The 25,770-nt window shown below is 42.6% G+C and overlaps 1 protein-coding gene across 3 annotated transcripts in view; it reads left to right on the forward strand.

Annotated features, from left to right (window-relative positions):
* The window catches only part of LOC127453292 (clathrin coat assembly protein AP180-like), an 89,043-nt gene that overhangs the window by 32,559 nt on the left and 30,714 nt on the right, over positions 1 to 25,770 (forward strand). For 2 of the 3 annotated variants that reach the window (XM_051719565.1, XM_051719567.1), the window contains exons 4-16: positions 47 to 149; positions 1,189 to 1,282; positions 1,491 to 1,602; positions 1,736 to 1,842; positions 2,137 to 2,178; positions 12,889 to 12,950; positions 14,075 to 14,087; positions 18,299 to 18,435; positions 18,536 to 18,618; positions 19,480 to 19,494; positions 20,717 to 20,905; positions 22,891 to 22,971; positions 25,202 to 25,432. In XM_051719565.1, the coding sequence (XP_051575525.1) occupies positions 47 to 149; positions 1,189 to 1,282; positions 1,491 to 1,602; positions 1,736 to 1,842; positions 2,137 to 2,178; positions 12,889 to 12,950; positions 14,075 to 14,087; positions 18,299 to 18,435; positions 18,536 to 18,618; positions 19,480 to 19,494; positions 20,717 to 20,905; positions 22,891 to 22,971; positions 25,202 to 25,432 (1,269 nt within the window). The remainder of the gene's footprint in view (positions 1 to 46; positions 150 to 1,188; positions 1,283 to 1,490; positions 1,603 to 1,735; positions 1,843 to 2,136; positions 2,179 to 12,888; positions 12,951 to 14,074; positions 14,088 to 18,298; positions 18,436 to 18,535; positions 18,619 to 19,479; positions 19,495 to 20,716; positions 20,906 to 22,890; positions 22,972 to 25,201; positions 25,433 to 25,770) is intronic. The other variant, XM_051719566.1, reaches the window with a different exon arrangement.

Below are 25,770 nucleotides of genomic sequence, written 5' to 3' on the forward strand. Positions count from 1 at the left end.
TAGCAATTTTCAAAGTGTTTTAATTTATAAAGTATTTTCCTTTCAGGTTATGACATGTCAACATTTATTAGGCGATACAGCAGGTACCTGAACGAGAAGGCTTTTGCCTATAGACAGATGGCTTTCGACTTTGGCCGAGTGAAGAAAGGGTAAATCATAAAACCACCCATTCATCTGTGCTGTATGACTGAACCCTAGACTTAACAAATGTGCCCAGTCCATTGGAGCGCTACCGAGCTGTAACATATTTGAGTGGAATGCTGGGAAATCTAAACAACCTCTTGTCCTGGAAAAGAACCTTCTGGTGATTACAGAGCAGGGCTGTCGTTTTACCAGATTCCCTTCTCCCGTGGTACCTTTGTGTGTTTCTGCGTGTGTTTGCAAAACTAAACTCTTTTCATAAGTAAAGAAGGACATTACTCAGAGGCTGTCTTGTGTTGGCAACCTAGGTCTCACTGCAGATACAATGTTAGAGCTACAGTATACAGATTGGCTGATTTAGCTGTCTTATACATGCCTCACACAATGACAGCTCACTGCTTTTGCCTGGAACACATATATTCAATGACACATTCAGAGGTGATCTAGACCTCTAGATAAAAAAAAAAAAATACTCTGATGATTAGATCTCTCTGATGATTTATTAATAAATGATTAACTTATACTAATTTAATGACATCAAACAATATTATTTGAATAAATTTAGTTACATTTAGTTAATGCGAAGGGATTTATGTTGATGCTACTTAAAAGTAACCCAAAATTGAAAATGATGTCATCATTTACTCACTCTAATGTTGTTCCAAACCTTAGGCAGAATGGCAATCACTCATTTTCATTGTATGGAAAAAAAGATTAAAAAAGTGAACAGTGACCGAGACTAACATACTGTCATACTGCCTATAACAAGTTGTACAAGTCTGGATAAAACAACGTGAGGAGAAAGTTTGAGAGTGAGTCTGGCCAAGTTCTCAGATTAACTTAAAAGCAATGCTCATGTTCTCGTTGGTCATATTTCGCTTAAGCTATTATACATTTATTTGTGCTGTTATATATAATATATTTGCACTTATATATTCTTAACAGTTGCATTTGTTAGAAACCCAAGGATTGTTATTATATGACTTCTTTGGATTATGTTCAATTATATATAAAATGTTCTTTTATGTGAATGTGTGTGTTTCTTAGTGCTGATGGTGTGATGAGAACAATGTCTACAGACAAGCTGTTGAAAGGCATGCCCACACTGCAGAGTCAGATCGATGCTCTGCTGGAGTTTGATGTGAGTCTGCCTACTGTCATCATCATAGGCTTTATTAACAATCAATGCTGTTACACAATACAGAAACTTGGTCACGCTGGCGTTTTAATGATATTTTCACAATTTGAAACATAATAGAGTCTGTATTTAATGTTCAGTACAGCTTTTTTGTCTGTCAAATAACTGGAAACTGGTGACAGGAGTTTCTAGTCTTTCTTTGTTCTTTCAGGTTCATCCAAAAGATCTTGTCAACGGAGTAATCAACTCTGCCTTCCTGTTGCTCTTCAAAGATCTGATCAAGTTGTATGCCTGCTACAATGACGGGATCATTAATCTCTTAGGCAAGACTGTTTTTATCCAATGAAATTGTGAAATTGAGTTAGGGATGTTGTTTTCAGACTGCAAAGACTTTGCAAGGTACAGTATGGCACAACAACAATGTGACTTGTGTATTATTTCCTTGTTAATTTTTAGAGAAATTTTTCCAGATGAAAAAAGGGCAATGCAAAGACGCATTGGAAATTTACAAAAGATTCTTGACAAGAATGACCAGGGTCTCAGAGTTCCTTAAAATTGCTGAGGTAAAGCATATATTTAATATCTTTGCTCTGATAATAAAATGTTCCAGTATTCAGTCAAGATTTCATTAGTGGTTCCCCAACTAACAATCAGTTCCTAGAACGTCCTAGGAATGTTAGTTTGTGGTTTTAAAAAATAAAAACCTAAAAAGAACATTCCTTGAATGTTAGGAATTGGTCACCAAGCTATTATTATTTTTTTAAATCAAATAGGAACCATACTGTAATGTTCGTGGGAACGCTATATTTATTTGGTCTGAAGTTAGTTCAAATAACCTCACCTTTTTCTCCCAACAGCAAGTTGGAATCGACAAAAATGATATACCCGAACTTACCCAGGTAAGGCTATATTTAGATCGCGTTTTCCATCTTTTCGTTTCATTCTTCCTGATGTCGACACACTCTCTGTTCACGTCAGTACTAACAATGCATGTCAGTGTTATGGTGTTGTTTTAACATGTTGTTGCATGTGTTGTATACTTAGCCTACATATTCCCTAAATCCCGGCATTTTAGCCAGTTGAGGTGTTGTTACCCTTTCCAGGCTGTTGGGCCAGACACAGACATCCATGCGCTACATATAACAACAGGTCATTCTTGTCTCATAGTGGGGCATTTCTCAGAAGGGGGCGTGTTCCAGGGATCCATTCTGTCCCATGTGCAGCCTGACAGAATTGACAGATTCTGTATCCTGTCTTCTTATTTCAGTGGTGCAGAAAGATCACACAGGCTGAGAGTGTGAGTAGTGTGTGGTGCATTCCACAGGAGTCAGTAATTCAATCCTCATGAGCAAATTGCACAAGAAATCTCGTTTTAGAGTCAACTTGGATGTGACTGAAGGAAATAATACATAAGCGGAGTAGCAGCAATGCTTGTGGTCTGAGACCAAGGACTAAAGCTGCAGCCGCATTTGCATCTTAGTAAAGATGAGGAACTGTACAGAATAGAGTTTCCACAATCATTAGGGTCCCTTTAATACATAGAACAAAATGCATTGCCTGTTGGCAATTGTATATATTTAAAAATACATTAATGTTTTTTTTTTTTTTCACAAAATTACTCACTAATAGACCATATTCTGTGTTGACGTTTGTAATACTTCTCAGTGGAAGGAGGCGAGAAGCAGATTTCCTGGTTCAGGTAAGTGTTTTTATTTTCCTCTTTACGGCAGATACACACTCTCAGGGCTTTTCCGTTGTTCAATAAGTCAGTCTAAAAATACACAAACTACTTCACAAAACAAACTCTCAACTTTGCAATAAACTCTTCGCTCCACAATCGGGTCTCTGGTGCCCAGGCTCTCTCTCTCGTCTACCTGCGGTGTGGCTCTATTTATGCCACTCTCCCCGTGCTCACTGAAATTAGAGACAGGTGTTAGACATAATTTAACTCAGGTGTAAGCGCCCTTACCGTTTTCTCTCTCTCCGGAGAGATGCTTGACCACGCCCCCGCTGCCACATATCCCCACCGCCCGACTCATGCCGGGGCGGCATCCGGCCTGCCTACCACTCCCCCCCATTCCTGGAAAGGAAGTCGGCGACAGCCATCTGTGCCCCCGGTCTGTGGACCACCTTGAACTTAAACGGCTGAAGAGCCAGGTACCAACGGGTGATCCTGGCACTGGTATCTTTCATGCGGTGGAGGCACTGGAGTGGGGTGTGATCGGAACAGAGGGTGAAAGCCCGCCCCAACAGGTAGTATCAGAGAGTGAGGACCGCCCACTTGATGGCGAGACACTCCTTTTCTACGGTGCTGTACTTAGTTTCCCTCAAGGAGAGCTTACGGCTAATGTACAGCACCGGACGCTCCCCCCCCCCCCCACCACCTGCAAGAGTACGGCCCCCAGCCCCCTGTCTGAAGCATCTGTCTGTAAAAGAAAAGGGAGAAAGAAGTCAGGTGAATGTAAAAGCGGCCCCCCGCAAAGTGCAGCTTTAACTTGCGTGAACGCCCGCTGACTCTGCTCTGTCCACTGGACCGGGTCTGGAGCTCCCTTTTTAGTGAGATCAGTCAGCGGGCTGGTGACGTCTGAATAATTAGGCACAAACCTTCTATAATAGCCAGCCAGCCCCAGGAACTGTCTCACCCCCTTTTTGGTCTTGGGTCTTGGGCAGGTCGCAATCGCCGCTGTCTTGTCAATTTGGGGACGCACCTGCCCGTGGCCCAAGTGGAACCCCAGATACCGTACCTCCACTCGTCCAATCGCGCACTTCTTTGGGTTCGCTGTGAGTCCCGCTCGGCGCAGCGATCTCAGAACCGCCCTCAGATGTTGCATGTGCCGCTGCCAATCATTGCTATAAATGATGATGTCATCTAAATAGGCAGCGGCGTAAGCTGAATGCGGTTTGAGGATTCGGTCCATGAGACGCTGAAACGTAGCCGGGACTCCAAACAAACCGAACGGAAGTGTCACAAATTGGTGTAATCCAAACGGTGTGGAGAAGGTGGTTTTTTCACGGGAAATTGGTGTCAAGGGGATCTGCCAATAACCCTTCGTCAAATCCAATGTCGAATAAAATCGAGCAGTGCCCAACCGATCGAGCAACTCATCAACGCGAGGCATTGGATACACATCAAATTTAGACACCGCGTTGACTTTCCTATAATCCACACAGAATCGTACAGACCCATCGCTCTTAGGCACTAGAACAACTGGGCTGGACCAATCGCTGTGGGATTCTTCTATTACCCCCATATCGAGCATCGCATCCAGTTCTTCCCGAACGATTTTCTTCTTGTGTTCGGGTAATCGATAGGGGCAGCTATGTACCACGCCCCCTGGCTCGGTCTCGATGTGGTGATGGATGAGGTTTGTACGTCCCGGTAGAGGGGAGAACACATCTGCAAATTCCTGTTGCAACCTAGAAACCTCCGCGAGTTGACTCGGTGAGAGGTGGTCTCCGCAAATGACCGGGGTGAACTGTTTATGTTTTGAACTCACCTCCGGTCCGAGCTCCACCTTCTCGGGAACTACCATAGCCAACGTCACGGGAACTGCCTCCCTCCACAATTTCAGGAGATTGAGGTGGTATATTTGACGTGCGCCCCCTCTATCGGTTCGCTTCACCTCATAATCGAGATCTCCCACTCGTCGTGTGACCTCAAAGGGTCCTTGCCACTTGGCGAGTAATTTAGAGCTCGATGTGGGAAGCAATACAAGCACTTTATCTCCCGGTGCAAATTCCCTTAGCTGAGCTCCCCTGTCATACAGTTGGCGCTGTCGTTCTTGAGCTTGGAGCAAATTCTCCTGTGTTAGCTGCCCCTAAGTGTGTAGTTTTGCTCTAAGATCAAGAACGTATTGAATTTCATTTTTACTGTTTGAAGGTCCCTCCTCCCAGGCTTCTCGCAATACATCAAGCACACCGTGTGGGCGTCGCCCATACAGCAGCTCGAATGGGGAGAAGCCAGTGGAAGCTTGCGGGACCTCTCGTACTGCAAATAACAGGGGGTCGAGCCATTTATCCCAATTTCTAGCATCGTCGTGCACGAACTTACGAATCATGTTTTTGAGGGTTTTATTAAATCGTTCCACCAGGCCATCCGTTTGAGGATGATACACGCTGGTGCGAATCGATTTAATACTCAACAACTCGTACAGCTCGCGTAGTGTCCATGACATAAACGTTGTGCCCTGATCGGTGAGGATTTCTTTCAGAATCCCCACCCGGGAGATTATTTTGAAGAGTGCCTCTGCAACACTGCGTGCTGAGATGTTGCGAAGAGGCACTGCTTCCAGATATCGCATTGCATAGTCCACTAGGACCAATACAAAGCGATGCCCGCGTGCTGACCGTTCTAATGGCCCGACGAGGTCCATTCCAATTCTCTCAAAGGGGACCTCGATCAAAGGAAGAGGGCACAATGGCGCTTTTGGGGTGGCTGGTGGGTTAACCAGCTGGCATTCGCGGCACGCCGCACACCACCTGCGGACATCGCCGCCAATGCCCGGCCAATAGAAGCAGGCTATTAGACAGTTCACTGTTTTCCTTTCTCCTAAGTGACCCGCCATGGGATTATAATGAGCCGCCTGGAATACCATTTCCCGTCGGCTCCGTGGAATCAAAAGTTGGGTTGTATCCTCTTTAGTCTGAGCGTCCTGCATCATTCTATGCAAACGCTCCTTTATAATCGCAAAATAGGGGTATGAAAGGGCGATGTCTGGCTGGAGTCGTTGACCATCGATGACTCTCACTTGGTCGAAGGCGTGTTTGAGGGTTTCGTCTCGCGACTGCTCCAAAGGGAAATCCCCCTCAGGGAATTCCCTGAGAAGGGGAGGGGCTGCAGCCTCTCCCCCTCTCTCGTCATTATGACGTGGTGCTGTCGAGGACGGCCCTGGCTCCGTCTCCCCTGCCAGAGCATCGCACATTTCACATCTCCCTAACTTCATACAGGACCCATCCACGCAAATTCCCTTTAATAGAACTCTAAAATCAGGCCAATCAGTCCCCAAATGTGGTCATGTGGTCCTCCGCAAGCCGGACGGCTTCTTCCAGCGACACCGGGTGGTGGCACTGGACCCACTCCGCCGTCCCTTTTGGCAGACGATGTATTAACTGTTCTAGTACCACCTGGTCGATAATCCCGTCGATGTCGCGGTCCCCCGCTAGCAACCATCTTCGGCAGGCGTCATGGAGCCGCTGGGCGAAGACAAACAGGCGGTCGGAGCTCTCCAACTTCAAGCTCCGGAAGAGTTGACGACTTTCCTCCGGAGTCCGACCAACCCTTTGCAGGATGGCTCTCTTTAAATCTCCGTAGGCCAGGAGACTTGTCGCTGGCAGTTGTTGAGCCGCGAGCTGGGCTTCCCCAACAGTGGGATAAGTCGGGCCGCCCATTGGCCGAGCGGCCAGCCCCAGATCTCGGCGGTTTGCTCAAACAAATCCAGGAAGGCTGTCCGCTGTCCCCATTTTCTGTAATGTGGGCGGGGGTAACGGCGTGTGAGTGTCCGGGGTTGCTGCTGGGGACGCCTCCTGGCTGAGGAGGCTCCGGATCGCCTGCCGGTCCTCGGCTTGAGCGCGTAGGAGCTCGACAGACCGGCGATCTTGATCTTGTCGGAGCTCAAGCAGTGTTTGCTGGTGGCTCCGATGTAGGCCAGCAAGGGCTTGGAAGATCTCCGCCAACTGGGAGGACTCTACGGGGCGACTTCCATCCATCTTCAACCAAACTTAATCCCGGGTTTCGGCACCAGTGTAACACTTCTCAGTGGAAGGAGGAGACAAGAAGCAGATTTCCTGGTTCAGGTAAGTGTTTTTATTTTCCTCTTTGCGGCAGATACACACTCTCAGGGCTTTTTCATTGTTCAATAAGTCAGTCTAAAAATACACAAACTACTTCACAAAACAAACTCTCAACTTTGCAATAAACTCTTCGCTCCACAATCGGGTCTCTGGTGCCCAGGCTCTCTCTCTCGTCTACCTGCGGTGTGGCTCTATTTATGCCGCTCTCCCCGTGCTCACTGAAATTAGAGACAGGTGTTAGACATAATTTAACTCAGGTGTAAGCGCCCTTACCGCTTTCTCTCTCTCCGGAGAGATGCTTGACCACGCCCCCGCTGCCACAACATTATTTAATTTGACACAAATGAAAATGAGGCTGTGAGGAATAGATGTACTGTCTGTTAAAAAGGTTTTTTACTGTATAAAGGTCACATCTATTTTTTTATCCACTTTTTATTCATTTTTTTTTTAATCCTAGGTCACATGTATTTTTTTATCCACTGGAAATATTTTGCAAATACATATTTAGAATGATCAACACCAAAGTACACAACAGTACAACTTATTGAACACTACATCTACACCCCACAGCCTCGTTTTCACATTAAATATGGAGGTCCATAGAGAGTCAGAATGACATTTTGCCTGTTTTGGATGAACAAAACTGGAAAACAACATCTTTTGAAACACATCACCAAGCAGAGTAACAAGCTCAATAACCCAATTTTCAGTCAAAATAAAAAAGCTACTTTACCAAGCCTTTAACAAACTTGTAAACTCTATAGAACAGTAGACTCTTATGGTTTTGAAGTTGTGGAAGCTCTGTTGAAGTTAGGAGTGTTTTTCAAGCTGGCAAAAAGGGGGGAGATGGTGGGACAATGGCTTGCTATGAAAGCATGCTCTGTGTAATGCCAGGACAGGATTGGTTGGCTTTTTGGATTAGAGACGGAGTGCAGGCCATGCTGGAGGGAGACGTGCATGACTGCCTGGGTGGTAGTATTTGGGCTTTGGCCTGGGATGCACAGCTGTGTAGTAAATTAAGAAATTCATTTTTACATTGTGTACTAAGATTCTTTTCTCTAATTATTTCCAAGATTCTCCCTTACACCCTATTTACAGTAAAAGGCTTAGGATCACTGGAATTAATTTATAGCTTCATTGGCTGTTAAACTGGTTGCATATTTGATGACTCATCGATACCGTAGTGTTCAAGTGTGCACGTCATCACCATCAAAACAGAATTGTTTACTTAGGGACCATTTGTTTTTGCTTCTATGGCTGATGAAATATGAGACTGGGCTTTAATTTACAAAGGCTTGGTCCCATTCATTAAGTTCTATATCAAAGCAGCCCCTTCCACTCTATGGAGGACGAAACCTGCAAAAATAATAAATGAATACACAGATAAGTAAATAAATAAATACAAATATTTATGCATAAATAAATATATAAATAATGTGTCAGAAGGTATACAAATAATTAAAGAAATACATAAATATATAAATGCACCCATCAATGCAAAAATAATACAATATTGAACAAATAATAAAGAAATTGAAAGTTGATTTTTAATTCTTTCTTTAATAATTCATTTATTTCTGTATGTAGTTCAGTATTTATTATTCCTTCACACACCTCGCCAGTGAGAGGATGTCAACAGCCGTTCAAACTATCACAGTCAAACTATCAATGGTCCATGTCAGATGTCACTGTTAACTGCCCCAAATCATCTATGCATGCATCCACTCTGAAGAGTATAATCAGCAGATAACGTAGTTATTAATTTAACCATGTCGGAGAGCAGCAATTTTACGATGATCAGGCAATGGTGTGATAAATTATGCCTACTGATGTTAAATTAACATCCTCTCATTAGCATATTGCGCGAAGGAATAATAAATATGGAACTACATACATAAATCAGTGAATGATTAAAGAAATGTAGAAATATAGAATTAAAAATCAACTTTCAATTTTGCATTTCCTTTTACATTTTTGGATTTTCCCAACCATTTACATATGTTTTATATTGTATTATTTTTGCAGTGATGGGTGCATTTATTTATCTATTTATTTGTATATCTCATTGCACATTTAATTATTTATATATGTATTTATGCACGAATATGTGGATTTATTTAATTATTTATTAATTTTTTTGTGAATTTATCTATTATTTTTGCAGGTTTCGTCCTCCATATCACTCACACTGCAATACAGACCGATCCTTTATTCCATTAAATGGATGCTCACGTTTTAGCCAGAATCAAAATAGTTGTTTTCAACACAAATGTTGTTTTCAGTTAGGTTTTTGTTCTACGATGTATAAACGATCTAACATGTCACAATGCTAGAGTGCTCTTTTCAGGGTCATAACAGTACACACTGTTGAAAGATCACTGTTATCAGAATGGTTTTGAGCACATGGTAATTAAAGGATTAATTGTATGCAAATTAATCTCCATTATACCTTTGTGTGTGACAGTGTGTGTTACTGTGTTTGTGTGTGTATAAGAGAGAGAGGGAGTGAGCGAGAAAGAAATAAACAGAAAGGGAGGTGAGAGATGCAGAACGCCTCAGGTTGGCGTATATCAAGTAGCTCTGGCCAACACTTCAGCCCATTTCCCCAGTTCTCAGAGGCAGAGCTCAAGCGACCAATCTGTCTGCTAGGATCTCAGTGTAATTGTGTATGAGAGTGCTGGCGTGAAGGCCTGGTTTAGCTGCCACTGCTGCCATTGTCATTGCCATTATTGTATGAATTATCAAACAGTGTTTCTTTGATGAACAGTCATACATTATATACATATATATGAATACCTATTAATATATATACGCTACCGGTCAAAAGTTTTGAAACACTTACTCATTCTTTATTATTATTATTATTTTTTTTCACATTTTAGAATAATAGTAAAGTCATCAAAACTATGGAATAACATAAATGGAACTATGGGAATTATGTTGTGACTAAACAAAATCCAAAATAAATCAAACCTGTGTTATATTTTAGCATCTTCAAAGTAGTCACCCTTTGCCTAGAATTTGCAGACATGTACTCTTGACATTTTCTCAACCAACTTCTTGAGGTGTCACACTGGGATGCTTTTTAAACAGTATTGAAGGAGCTCCCATATATGTTGGGCACTTATTGGCTGCTTTTCTTTATTATTTGGTCCAAGTAATCAATTTCCAAAACTTTTTTTTTTTATTATAAAATTTTAGTTTTATAATGAAATAAATTTATATGGTGGCACAAATATATTTTTGTCTACAAAACTAATTTCAAACATTTAAGCATACGCCTTTTGACCAAAAGATTTTTAAGATCATGAGAAATATTTCAGTCAAGTGTTTCAAAAGTTTTGACCGGTAGTGTATATACCGGTAATCATACAGACAAAAACTCTTGTCTTCTGTTCTCACAGACAGATAAATAATGGTGACATCACACAAAACAACTACTTGCAACAAAACAACATAAATATTACTACAAAAGAACTAAAACCTCTATGAATTTGTAACAGGGTGGTTGAAATGGCAAAGGAGGAGGCAGGAACCGGCTGAACAGTCAAAGTAATATTTAATGTAAAATGAAAACATAAAGACACAAAACACAAATGCACACACGGCAGCTGCATGTGGCTCTCTCCCTCTCGAACTGCCACATCTGGTTGCCTTAATCCCTTTCCTTGGCTAATTAGCCCGATTGGCGCCGGTTCCCAGACACGCCGTCGCCTGGTCCTCGACCACTCCTCCACCTTCTGGTGGAAGACAGCCGCTCCTCCCTGGGTGGACAGCAGTGAGTCCTCCGACCCCTGGCGGATGGAATGCCCCTGGAAGCGGCTCTACCGCTCCAGGCAGCCGGAAGCGAGCCCCTCCTCCCCTCGTGGACGGCGGCCATTCCTCTGCGTTCAGGCGGCCGGCAGCGACGCCTCCGTCCCCCGGCAGATGGCCGCGGCTGCTCCTTTGGGTGGACAGCAGTGGTGAGGACTCCATGACAGCGCATCCCTCCTCCTTCCTGGGTTTCGGCACCAATGTAACATGGGGGTTAAAATGGCAAAGGAGGAAGCGGGAACCGACTGAATAGTCAAAGTAATATTTAATGTAAAATTAAAACATAAAGACACAAAACACAAATGCACACACAGCAGCTGCATGTGACTCTCTCTCTCGAGAACTGCTGCAACCAGCTGCCTTTATCCCTCTCCTCGGATGATTAGCCTGATTGGGGGCCGGGCGTGCGTAGTCACGGCCCGGCCCCGCCCTCCTCCTCATCACAGAATTCTTAATAACAACTATTTAAATGTCCCCAAAATTTTCCTTTGACCAAGGAAACATAATTAAATAATTAAATTCAAGGGATTATGGGTATTTCCCATAGCTTCAATTTTGTTGAGTTATTAACACTTAAAATCTTAAGTCTATAGATTTTTAAAATACAGTAAATAAGTTCAAGGAACATATATATTTGAGTTATGAGCCCAAAACATGACATTTCAAGTAATTTTTAATTAAGACAGCTTGATTTTTACAGTAATGACAACATTAGGGTTTACAGTGCAGAATCGCAATGCGAAGTTTCCATGTAGCTGGAATAGTATAGAAGCTAGTACAAAAGAAAGAGACAGACAAGAAAAGTTTTTTTTTTTTAAATCATTATTATTAAATAATTAAATAGTTAGTGCAATTAGTGTGGACTGCTTGAGCTTGTGGAAGAGATGTTTTCAGTTGGTTCTTAAATGCTGATATAGTGTCACCAGATCGGGTGGAGGTTGGAAGCTCATTCCACCACACAGGAACAGAGAAAGTGGCAAGGACAGTGGAAATAAAGGCTTTTTATTTTTATAGCTCTTATTCATGAAATAACCACAAAAATAAGTAGATTTTTTTTTTATTTTTTTTTATTGTCTGATTTGTTTGGCCTATAAAGCTGTAACTGCATGCCATTTTTACCCGTGAGATACACCCACCTGCGTTTATGTGGTATGTCTGGCCAATAATGTGCTCTGAAATCTCTCTGCTGTGCCTGAATACATGAGTAAGCATGCAGCAGTGCATTGTGGGCCCCACTGGTACAGTGAACTAAAACATTGTGTTCTGCTTTCAAACCAGTGTGGGGTATGTCTGTAAACCCAAATTAAAGAAATAGTTCTCCCAAAAATGAAAATTCAAACTTATTATTTACTCACCCTTGTGTCTTTCAAAACCACATGATGTGTGTTTTTTGTTTGTTTGTTTTTTTACAAAAAATTTGAAAATTGAAGCCATATAATAACTTTGTGTGACAAACACATTTGTGTTGAATTTTAATCTGTTAAATCCTCTGAGAACTATTCCTTTAATTAGGCCTACTATTAAAGGTATAGTTCACCCAAAAATGAAAATTCTCTCATCATTTACTCACCCTCATGCCATCCCAGATGTGTATGACTTTCTTTCTTTTGCAGAACAGAAATGGAGATTTAAGAAGAGTATTTCAGCTCTGTAGGTCCATACAATGCAAGTGAATGGTGGCCACTTGCATTGAAAGGAGTGGAGATATTTTTCTAAAAATCTCAGTTCATGTTCAGCAGATGAAAGTCAGTCATGCACATCTGAGATGGCCTGAGTGTGAGTAAATGATGAGAGAAGTTTCATTTTTGGGTGAACTATCCTTTAACATGAAATGTCTTGCATATTAACTTTGTTGTCTTTTTTTAGCTCAGTTATAGTAGTTGCCCTCTACTTCCCTAATCTTAATTTAGTATAAGCAGCTTGACTCTGTCTTTTTGTGTTTATGCTCTGAAACATTGTCCTTAGTGGTAGGCCACTTTAACAAAACATTGTTTTGTGGTTTGCAGGCCCCTGAGAGTCTGCTGGAATCTCTGGAGACACATCTCAACACACTAGAGGGGAGAAAAGTGTAAGTGCTTAAGGCCTTTTGAGGAACATGAAAGCAATTTCTCTAAGTGGGTTGCAAATATGTTGGACAACATTAAAGGATTAGTTTACCCAAAAATTGAAATTCTACCATTATTTACTAACTCTTATGTCTTTTCCAAATCTGTATGACTTTCTTCTGTGGAACACAAAATGAGGTGTTAGGCAGAAAAGCTCAGTCACCATTCACTTTGATTGTACTTTTGTGTTCAACGAAAGAAAGTCATGCAGGTTAGGAACCACATGAGGGTGAATAAATGATGACAGGTTTTTATTTTGGGACAAACTATCCCTTTAATTGAAGTCTCTTTGCTCCGTGTTCATAAGTAAATCTTTTCTTCATATAATAATAATAATAATAATAATAATAATAATAAAATAAATAAATAAATAAATAAATAAAAACATTTATACAAAAAGTAATATTGTCCCTTCTTTGCTTTGTGTTAACAGTGATGAGTAAGTATTTCTGTATTGTATGCTAGAATTAATTTTTATGTCAAACAGGATTATATTTTCATACTGTAATTGTTATGTTGTTGTCATTGTGGGGTTCACTATTCTATGGAAAAGAAGGTTGAATTTCAGTTTTAATGTTACATTTAAAAATGCTGAAGTTCCCACTGTCTATAGAATGAACATGAATGTTAAGTTCACTCTGCAAATGCTGAAATAGAATGAACCACATGCTTACAGAACATAAACAGATTTGGTCAATTGGTCAGTGTGAATTTGATGTATTGAGTTCCTGATAGTGTCGTGATACATGTGTATTGTAACTGAATCCCCATATTTCCCCAATGCACATTGTTGATACTGTATTTTACATTGATTTTAAAGAGATGCTGTATATTTTGATACTGGATAATTTAGGATTATATCTGTATGCCTGGTAAAACAAGTTAATTTTTTATTAAGCCAATACAAACATTTTATTTTATTTTTTTACTGATGCATGATGCCTTGTCCACCTGCATGCTGTTTAAAATTAATTTCTCATGTCATGAATTAAGGATTCCATTATTTTTCCCATCATCACTTTTGAGCATGATGTTTATCAAAGTTATTTCAAAAGCTTTTCTCATATCTTATATTTTCTCCCACTAGGTCACCGACTAAGGTGAGCAATGTGAAATTTCTTTTTTATTATTAGTGAAAGGTGCACTCGGGGGGGGGGCTACATTTTAAACAAAGAAATAAACAGTAGTATGGAAACTTTTGTAACCTCCGTTCCCTGATGGAGGGAACGAGACGTTGTGTCGATGTAGTGACACTAGAGGTCACTCTTGGGAGCCCCAAACACCTCTGCTTTTTTGAAAAAAGGCCAATGAGAATTGGCGAGTGGAATTTGCATGCCACTCCTCCGGACATACGAGTATAAAAGGAGCTGGTATGCAACCACTCATTCAGGTTTTGTGCTGAAGAGCCGAGACCAGGTCCCGGCCATTTCAGCGGGTTGTTCAGCATTGTGGCAAGAGGGACACAACGTCTCGTTCCCTCCATCAGGGAACGGAGGTTACGAAAGTAACCAGGATGTTCCCTATCTGTCACTCACTCAACGTTGTCAATGTAGTGACACTAGGGGTCCCTATACAAAACGCCACAACTAGCTGAACTGTGTTGCGTGAACTGGCGGTGTGTGATGGGCAGACTGCTGTGTGCCATGTAGCCAGCACACCAGGCCATCACGTAACCTCCCCCAACGCTCTTATGAGTGTCAAATGGTCCATCAGGAACAAGTCGACTGCCCAAATATAGGGACAGGCTAGCCCAGCCGAGGCCTCTTTTCCCTCTCTTTTCTCCCCAAAAAGAGTGGAATTTGTTAACTGACTGGGAGCCATAAGTGTCTGCGTCGGGGGGTGTCCCTCCCAAAGGGAAGACACCGCGGAGACCACACCTCGCCCAAAAAGGGGGGGGGGGTATTTTGAGTGGAATACGTCACATGGTCTTACCGAGTCTTGTCGGAAGTATGTCATGTGGAGAGGTCCCATGGAAGGTCCTACCCAAAGGGGGAGGAGTTTCTACAGAGCATGGCGACCGGGGCAGAGGGGCCTCTGCCCAAGGAAGATGCAATTTGCGTCAGGGAAACAATTTTGCGGAAGATATCACATGGGGTCGCCTTCGGGGAACCAGCACATGTGGAGAACCTACCTCAGTACAGGGGCTGATAAAGTAAAAGTACAGTACTGTAAAGCCTGATATGCCATCGTTATGGCGTCAATGACCCAGTGGGCGATCCTCTGTTTGGAGACGGCGCTTCCTTTCTGCTGTCCACCAAAGCAAACAAAGAGCTGCTCGGAGCTTCTAAGGCTCAGCGTGCAATCCAAATAGATGCGTAAAGCTCGCACCGGACATAGCAATGCCAAGGCTGGGTCTGCCACCTCCTGGGGCAGTGCTTGCAGGTTCACCACCTGATCCCTAAAAGGAGTCGTGGGAACCTTGGGCACATAGCCTGGTCGGGGTCTCAGGATGATGTGAGAGTAACCCGGACCAAACTCCAGGCACGATTCGCTGACAGAGAACGCCTGCAGGTCCCCTACCCTCGCCTGCAGGGCAAGCAGTACTGCCAACAACTCTAGGCAGTTGATATGCCAACGCAGCTGTGGGCCAGTCCAGGAGCCAGCAGCTGTGTGCCCGTTGCATACAGCGCCCCAGCCCGTCTTGGAGGCATCTGTTGTAACCACGGCATGCCTGGAGGCCTGCTCTAGGGGAACCCCTGCCTGTAGAAATGCAAGGTCGGTCCAAGGGCTGAAGAGGCGGCCATAAGACCATAAGATTGGCCGAGGAGGGGGGAGGAGGAGTCTCATCCCCGTAGTCCACCGGACCCAATCCCGTGTGGGCATGTTTGTGCCACAGCTGGGCACACAGGGGCGGGGGGACCGCCGCTGGGGCACCATACCTGCAAAGATGGGACGGTGGACGGTGGTCGTGATGACGGTGGTGCACACTGAACATGTGACCCAGGGAACAAGAAAACTGCTCTTTTGTTGAATTTTTGGGTACCGCAGCTCTTGGACATATGGCGAAATTAAATGAAAATGAAACAAAAGATTCTCCTCCCAGTCCTCCACCAGGATATGGAGTTGTCTGCTCACCAGCTCCGGGGAAGCGGGTCTCCTTGCCCCTGGGTCGCCCATCTCAAGGGCGCTTCGAAGCCTTCCTCGGGTTCTTGGCGGCCGGCCGTGAGACGGGTGGCATCTGCTTCCTGCAGTGGGCTCCACGCCGGGACCGGGCCACGGGGGTGGGCTGCGGCGGAGCCGGTGTTGTAGTTGCAGGAGGACGCCCTTGGCGACGAGCAGACGGGGTGCGGGGTCTTGAGCCGCGCCGGGGCAGGATGTGCTGTATGGCCTCCGTCTGCTGCTTCACCACTGAGAACTGCTGGGTAATGTCCTCGAAGGTGTCGCCGAATAGGCCAACCTGGGAGATGGGGGCGTCAAGGAACCGTGCCTTGTCAGCCTCGCGCATCTCAACCAAGTTGAGCCAAAGGTGGCGCTCCTGGACAACCAGGGTGGACATCACCTGCCCGAGAGACCGCGCCATGACCTTCGTCGCCCGGAGAGCGAGGTCGGTCGCCGAGTGCAGTTCCTGCATCAATCCCGGGTCAGAACTACCCTCGTACAGTTCTTTTAGCGCCTTGGCTTGGTGTACTTGCAGGAGAGCCATGGCGTGCAGGGCGGAGGCGGCTTGTCCAGCGGCACCATAGGCTCTAGCCGTCAGGGACGACGTAAACCTACAGGCCCTGGACGGGAGTTTCAGGCGCCCACGCCAGGTGGTGACGCTCTGCGGACACAGGTGCACCACGAGCGCCTTATCCACCTGGGGGATCACCAAATACCCCCTGGCCACTTTGCCATCGAAGGTAGCGAGAGCGGGGGAGCTGAAAGACCGGGACCGGGCAGTAAAAGTGCCTCCCACGATCTTGTCAGCTCCTCATGCACTTCCAGGAAGAAAGGAACAGGGGCCCAGGAACCAATCATCAAGCCACGAGGGTTCAGGGGAGAGTGGAGGGTTCCACTCTAGCCCAACGCTCGCGGCTGCCCAGGAAAGCATGTCCATCATTTCTGCGTTGGCCTGGGACTGGGCGACCACTCCCGAAGGAGGAAGCCCAGTCGAAGCCTCTGCGTCCGACTGGACGAGCCCGCTCTCCGTTGCTGCGCTCAATAACTCGTCTTCTTCCCGGGCTCTGAACGAGATGTCGAACTCGCCCTGAGATGAGCCGGCGATCTCGTCCGAGCGCCCGACCGGAGGTCCGCCAGGTATCCCCCCACGGACCTCCCATTCCCCAGGAGGTCCGTGGGGGGATACCCGGCGGAGGTGGTCCCATTGAGGTCCCCAAATCGCCCCCAGTGCTAACTGGCACGGCCTCATACCCGTAGGTAGAAGGACCGAGGTGGGGATCCGCTGGGGTGGCTTGCATTCTTACAAATGCAACCCGCGACCGCAACGTTGCCATGGTCATGTTCTCGCAGTGAGGACAAGACCCATCCACAAACAATGTCTCTGCATGGGCAGCGCCTAGACACGAAAGACAGCGATTGTGGCTGTCAGAAGTGGAGAGATATCGACCGCAATCAGGAATAACACACAGACGGTAAGGCATCTTTAAAAAGAAAGAAAATATACTCTTTTTTTTAGAATGTACTCTTTTAGTTGTTTCTGCCGAAGCGCCATGGGGCGTTCTCTGCACTCCACGGTGCAGAGGGGGAAAAGCCGCTGAAATGCGCCGTAGAATCCAGCAGATGAGGTGAATGAACTTCGCGGATGAATTCAGCTTCAATGAATAGAACCGCTCGGCTCCGAAGAGAAAATCTGAATGAGTGGTTGCATACCAGCTCCTTTGCATTCCAGCTCCAAACACCTCCAAAGCAGAGGTGTTTGGGCTCCCAAGAGTGCCCCTAGTGTCACTACATCAACACAACGTTGAGTGAGTGACAGATAGGGAACTCATCTATCTACAGTATATCAGTCATAGAGAAAAATCTGCTTTATTCTACACGGTGCAGGACACATATTCATGAGCGGCACTAAGTTGAGATCACTTGACCAGCCGAATTTTACTTACTTTATCTCAGAAATCCCCTGTAACTAGACGCTTTCACTTGTGTAATACATTTATCTTGGCTGACTGAGTCTGGTGCATTTCTATAGTCACATCAGTAACTAAAATACATTTGTTCTTTGCATTATACTGCATCTAAAATGCTAGTTGTCAGCAAACATAAACAGAAAAATTACTGAGTGGACCATTAACTATGGCATTTTATCATATTTATCATTCATATTACTTTGTATTACATCAAATCAATGGTAAATCCAATATGATTTATATAGAAGGGATCTCCAACAAATAATGGAACACCTGGTGGTACACCTGCAAAAATCGCAGAACCCACCGCTGAAGCAGCTGCAGTTACTGAGACCACCGCAGCTGAGCCTGCTAAAGCTGCACCGACTACAACCACCACCAAGTGAGTTACAAATATCTTGTTATATATAAGACAAAGCCATTCTTGATTACTTGTCCTTATTGTAGATGCATCACTCTCTTGTCACTTTCTCTCTCTGCAGTAGTGGCTTCAGTAATCTTGTAGATTTCGATCTGTTGGCACCAAGTGCAGGGGCTTCAGCGGCTCCCACAGCATCATGGGGAGGTAAGCTGGTGCTAATTCTTTTTTGCTGTTAAGCTGTTGTCATTGGCAAGCCCTCCTCACCAGTGTGCTGAATAGTGCTGTGCAATTGATCATCTTTCAGGTCAACTGGTCACATTTCAGGTCTTTGTATTTCTGAAAATGTGACAACTTAAAGGAATAGATCACCAAAAAATTTAAATGTTATCATCACTTACTCAGTTTCATTAATCACTGTTGTTTCAAACTGTTCTTTTCCTAAAAATGAATGTGAATGGGACCAAGGGCTGTCAAGCTCCAAAAACAAAAAAGCACCATAAAAGGAATCCATGTGACTCATGCGCTGTAGCCACACCATAGCTTTGTGTGAGAACCAGACCCAACTTTAAGTCATCATTCACTGAAAATCATGCTTTCTAAATTGCTTGACAGTTGGGGTCACCATTCACTTTTATTAGAAGAGCCTGAACATCCTGCTAAAATCTCCTTTTGGAATGACATAAGAGTGAGTAAATGATGACAGAATTTTTGGGTGAACTATGCATTTAATGCAGTGTTTATTGCTACAGAGAAAGTTAAAATTTAAAGTTTTAAATATGTGTATTAATAATTCATATTGCTACTATATACTAGATAGTCCATTGGGCCACACTGCAAGGGCCATTTTTTTTTAAAATGGGAAATATCCCTTCCTGTCTCTTTTTCTGCTTAAACTTTTCAAGCCCCATTTGTAAGCTGCAGTTTCTTTAAAAATTATCCAATTGGGATCTGTTCATCCAGGGACAGATCATGCCTCTGTATTTAACTAACACACTCTCTCATTCTTCTTCTCATTCCTCTCCCTTCATCTTTCTTTTCCTGGCTATTTCTCTGCTTTGGGTTCAGATCTACTTGGTGAGGGTGAGTAGAGATGTTTTTTTAGGTATCACATTCTTGAGAGTGGTCCATTCAGACCCAAATTAATCATATGTCATAGATTAAAAGGTACCCTGATCTAGGTTCTAAGCCCTTATAACAATGGTTCTCAAACTGTGGTCCGTGGACTACTAGAGGCCTGTAAATGATTCCAAGTAACCCACAAGCTAATTGGTTGATTTAATAAAAATCTGCAAAAAATAAATGATTATAATCGATAAAAAAGTACCAACATTGAATTAATCGACCAATTAATTAAGCAATAACAAGGAATTAACTGATTGTTTAACAATAATGACATTAATATAGCGTCTCATGATAGTAAAGTTCTTTTGTCTTCAATAGTGTAACTCACAGTTGTGTTAGTCAGTGCATTTGCATGCACTTTAAAAGTTTGATTTTAGTTGGACTAATTCTTTTTTAAATGTCACGTAAACGCTTCAGTCCAACTAAAGATGTACCAGTCCGATTTTTGCAAAGTCGGACTAACAGACCTAGATAATGCGGTTGTAGCTTGGTTTCGTCCAGTATGTACACACATTAATTGGTTCGACGTTGTACACATGCCACGAAAGGCAGAGGTGCAATGTGTATTCAACTCTTCCTCAGCAGACAGCCTTCCTTGAAATATTTGATTATGCATTGTGTCATGTATTTATGGACGAACAGATGAAGACCGTAGCTTGACTATGCAAAAACCCACTGTAGTGTGATGTAGCTTTATAACTGTGCAAGTAAATGTACTGAATGTACGTGAGGCTCATTAAAGTTTATTAGTTACAAGTAGTCTGGTTAATTTCAAATGTATAAGAAAAGAACAGCAGTCTAGGAAAAATATGGATCGGTGGCTCAAGACAGGATCAGCGAAAAAGATGTCAAATGAGACTCCAGAACGAGATTTGGGGTGTTAGGTGGTCCACAATTTTTGTTTTACTGTTAAAGTTGTCCACCATCTACAAAAGTTTGAGAACCACTGCCTTACAAGGAACTCTCTGAACAAATGTTGCTTTATCTAAATATTCATTCCTTTCTCTTTATCCTGCTCTAGCTTTATGATGTCATTATGCAAAATCTCTCCACAAAAGATCTTCTCTGAGCTTTCTTTCATCCTATCTACATACTTGCCTCTCTTTGCTTTCTCTCCTCCTTCTCCTCTTCTTTTTTTTTTTTTGACTGAATGTTTGGTTTGGCTGTGGCGGGGTTCCAGACTCACTGGCTGCTCCTGCCGCTAGCTCTGAAGCACCCCTCTCTGAGGCTGACTCTGCATCCGCAGTTCCCCCAGCCTCTGCTGCCGCAGCTACCGAACCAGCAGCTGATGCCAACCCTGCTCCAGCCGCTACCTCGCTGCCAGTGCCTGCCCCTACTTCCACTGTCTCAGACATGGACCTGTTTGGAGGTCAGTTAGGTAGTCTTCAGGTTCAACCATAAGTGGAGAATGGGTGTGGTTTCATGCTAAGTGCCACTTGCGTTGCTTCTTTGTGAATCACTGCTTGGTACATGGTTGGTTAGGATACATGGACTGGTACTATTTAATGTTATACAAGTTGTAGTTGTGTTACTGTTGTAAAAGTAGTTACTGATTAGTTCAAAGTACTGTACAAAATTTAGTGAGCTGCCTCTCTGACTCCTGCCTACATAGGCAGCTGTCTTCTATAGCAGCATCCTTACTGAAATGATGCCTCATAAGAGAGCTATTTGGAATGATCTACATAGGCAGCAGCTCCGTGCATCTGATTTCATTACAGGTGGTGCAAGAGAAATTACTCAGTCTTCTAATGAGCATAAATATGCACAGCACACACACATTTTGGGTAAAGTAGCTGGTTTTGCATCATATTAAACTGTTATTTATCGATACTTTTCAGTATTAAATTGATTATAAGTATATTTATAATCTAAATTTCTCTTGCTGCATCCGCCATCTTTAATTTAATGTTCCGCCGAGTTCATCGTGGTGAATTCTGGGATCGCCTTTATGTATGAAGGATACATACAATGCTACCTTAAAATTGGGCCAAAATGAGATATCTTAAAAGGCAGAATAATTAAAATACCTACCTTTTGGAACAGACTTCGTGTTGGGAGCATGCCTAAGATGTCTTAAAATGCAGCCTCTGTAGGACGCTCACTAAGTTTTGAAACAGACCTACAGAACAGTGTTTCAATAACTAATAACCCATTTTTTACTGGCACATTTGGATCTAAATAACCCAAATCTCCTCATATTGCCCTGCACTGCATTTGAGATTTGTTGTCTGATACTCTATGTGATCAGTGGCATAAAATTATACATGGCCAGGACCAAGTAAAAAGCGCCAGATCACCTTGGATGGCTCAAATTTGATGCAGTAGAAACTTTTCATAGCAAGGCCAGCTGAAATGTAACTCAATATTTGCCAGCGGAAATGTGTTTTTAATTATTATTATTATTATTATTATTATTATTATTTTACGTTTTCAGACCCAATCAATCCAACAATGAATTTGGAATTAAAATATAAAATTAGTTTACTTGTGATCAAAGTAACCAAAAATCAGCGTATTCAAAAAGTCTGACACGCAAGAAAATACTTCACACAGTATGAGACCTGAAATCATATGTTAATTCTTTGCTTTTGATGTTAACAGACATGTGCACAACTTAATGCGCACATTGGATAACTACGGTAAAGGTGTTTGAATGCAGAGTGAAATTGGTGTATGGGCAAAAATCAATTTGTGCTGCTGATTGCTTAAACTGTTTTGATGACCTAACCCAAATAAACGAATGCCGTTTACATAAATGTACACATTATCGGCTTATCAGTCATATGTGTAAGAACATGCATGTAAACGTGCTCACTGACCCTCCCAAATCTGTAGTTCTCATTATTTTCAAGGAGACTCTGTGCATACAGTACACCTTGTTTCTCGCAAAGCTCTGAAGTCAGTTGATTTAATTTTCTCCATTTAAATCAACGTGCAGTTAAACAACTCCAAGCCATTTTTCTCTCAGCTAGTAAATAAAATCATTCTTACCTGGCTTTATGATGGAGTCATGCAAGGGGTTTGAAATACCAAACGCCACAATGTTTATCTCTACCTCAGCTTTAGCTAAACAGAAGCCATGCTGTCAAAGCCAAGCACTTTGTTTCTTCTACTCAACTGTAGGTCCTGATGGCATTGACAGGATGTGTCATGCAGCCATACTCATTTCCCTCAGTGTGTGCATAGACACACTGAATTACACTGTGTACAGCCTAGACTGGTCTATATATCACCATTTGGGCTGTATAGAGTGTTTTTGCTCACTATAGTCACTGACATTAAAATCTCTCTCTATTGCCTCTTCATCCCCATTTCTTTTTCTTTATTGGGTTTTGTTGGTCTGGTTTGGCCCAGACGCATTTGCCCCCTTCCCAGGCGATGGTCTGAGCGAGGGTATGGCCCCAGCAGCTGCTGCCGATGCATGTGCCGGATCTGGTGGGTGTTTATCTGTATACAAGATCTTTTAGCACCATGCTCTTTATGTGTGTGTGTGTCTGTGTGTGTTTTATGGGGCCCATGCAGTCCAGCTATAGTTGACTGTGTGTGTGTGTGCACGTAAATATTTTTTTTTTTTTGCATTGCTTCAGTTATTAAAGGGATAGTTCACCCTCATTTACTCACCTTCATGCCATCTCAGATGTCTGACTTTATTTCTTCTGCAGAACACAAAAAAGATTTTTTTTAGAAGGATATCTCAGCTCTGTATTTCAATAAAATTCAAGTGAATGGTGACTAGAATTCAAAAGGTCCATAAAGGACATAAAGGCAGCATATAAAAAATCCATAAGACTCCAGTTGTTAAATTTGTGTCTTCAGAAGTAATATGATAGGTCAAGGTGAGGAAGCAAATCAATATTTAAGTCCTTTTTTAGTACTAATCTCCACCTTTGACCAGCCCAACCAGTAGGTGGCTGAAAGTGAAAGTGTAGATTTACAGTAAGAAAGGACTTAAATATTGATCAGTTTTTCACCCACACCTATCTTATTGCTTCAGAAGATAACGATTTAACCACTGGAATTTTATGGATTACTTTTAAGCATTTACTTTGTGCATTTTGGACCTTCTGAGTTATGATCACCATTAACTTGCATTGCATGGATCTACAGAGCTGAAATATTCTCCTAAAAATCTTAATTTGTGTTCTTCAGAAGAAAGAAAATCATACACATCTGGGATGGCATGGTGAATAAAATGAAATAATTTAAATTTTTGGGTGAACTATTCCTTTAAAGGAATAATTAAGCCAACAAAAGAAAATTGTGTCATCACTTACTCACCCTCATGTGCCTAACCGTGTGATTTTCTTTCTTCTGTGGAACACAAAAGGAGATGTACTGTATTGAAAAAAGATGCAATGAAAGTGAAAAATGGTTGAGACTGAACGTTTTGCCTAAAATCTCCTATTGTGTAGTACAGAAGAAAAAACTCATATGGGTTAGGTACAACATGAGGGTTAGTAAATGATGACAGAATTTTCATTTTGGGGTGAACTATCAGTTTACACCCTGCTTTTGCCCACACATACAGAAGTGCTTCTGTAATATCATTCTGTCCATGACCTGCCCGAGAGGTGTGCTGTCCCAGCACATATACTACATTATTCTGTGTGACCACAGTTGATAATTTCTTTCCTTGGCCTTTTCTTTCTGCTTTGTTAACCTTCCTAATCATTCAGCTGAACACAGTTGAATTACCCCCTTATTTTCATTCCCTACCAACTTATATTTTCAGTATCAGAGATCCTTTCTAACAACCTAAACTTTTTTTTTCATGAGGTTTGAAACTATGATTTACAAAGAGCTGTCCTATAACAACAGAAGCTTAGTGGTTGTGTTGACTGTACATAATGCTTCTTTGAACTTGTGTAGATACCATGTCATAGAACATGAACAGAGTTACCCTTACCTTATTTATATGTGCTTTTATTGGAACATTAACTTAGTTCTGCATCCACATTACTGCTAGGGTCTTACAAATCTCACACTTTTGCATTTAATCTGTGAATTATCGGCTACAACTATATTTAATCTACATTTAAACTACATCCAGTTATAGAATTTAGTCTTGTTTAGTCTAATAGTAGTCGGCATGTTTAATTTGACACAAATATAGACAGGGCTTTGAGGGATGGAAATGTAGTCTGTTTAAAGTCGTACCTTTGTGTACCTGAGTGTGACGAAACATTGAAAATGCATCTCTCCAGAAAACTGAGTGGGCAAAAAATTCTGTATTTTCAGTGTTTGGTTGACTGATTGATCAATGACCAATTATACATCAGAAAACAGCCTTGTTTCCATTAGCTTCAAATTAAATATTCTGCCTCTGACTTAAGTCTATAACCATAAATTGCATTCTTGTACCTTATGAATAGTTTTTGCCTACCTAACAGAAAGAGGCATCATTGTTTTCTGTAGGATATTTATTTAGTTTTTACTGAGTAGGAGAATATTGAACTGCTTTTTAATCAGTCCGGTGGCTGCAGTACTAAGGATAATGGTGCCTTAAAGATGTGCTTTTCAAGGTAAAATCCATCTCTTCTCTCTCCCTGACTTCAGCACTCCTGAAGTTGTGAGCTTTCAGTGTGTTTCTTTTTTGGTTTACAGTGTTTATTATTTAACAAACCTTCCCCATTCCATTCTCACCCCCTACCCCTCCTTAATAAAGACCCCTGGGCCCCATCAGAGGGGAGTTCGAGCATTGCTCCAGAGCTGGACCTCTTTGCCATGAAGCCGGTAGAGAGTGTCACTGCTGCAGTGTCCCCTACCAGCGCTGAGCCGAGCATCTCACCAACAGCAGCTCCTGCTGCCCCCTCTCCTCCCTCCTCCACCACTACCACCACTACCACATCCTCTACAATTGAGCCTGCAGCCCCGCCAACACTAGACCTGTTTAGTGGTAATATATCTATGCTGTAATTCTGTCTCTGTCTTGCTTTTCTCTGCATTATGACAATAATAAATTGCTAAGCTCATTTCCTAACATTCTTGCTAAGATTTCCATTTTTTTTTTTTTATTCCTCTCATTTAGATTTATATTTTATGTTTTTGAAAAATCTGGTTTTTGGATCATAGTGAATCATGACCTTAACCACCTTATCAAAGTAGAGGAACTTGTATTTGTCATGATTAGTGTTGGGTATAGCGTGATTACAAATTAATTATGTTACAGTTACATTACTGTGGTTACACATCTCTAAAACAGTAATATTTATATAGAATTCATTTAAAACATGA

The sequence above is a fragment of the Myxocyprinus asiaticus genome, chromosome 15 (assembly GCF_019703515.2).
Source record: "Myxocyprinus asiaticus isolate MX2 ecotype Aquarium Trade chromosome 15, UBuf_Myxa_2, whole genome shotgun sequence".
NCBI lineage: Eukaryota > Metazoa > Chordata > Actinopteri > Cypriniformes > Catostomidae > Myxocyprinus > Myxocyprinus asiaticus.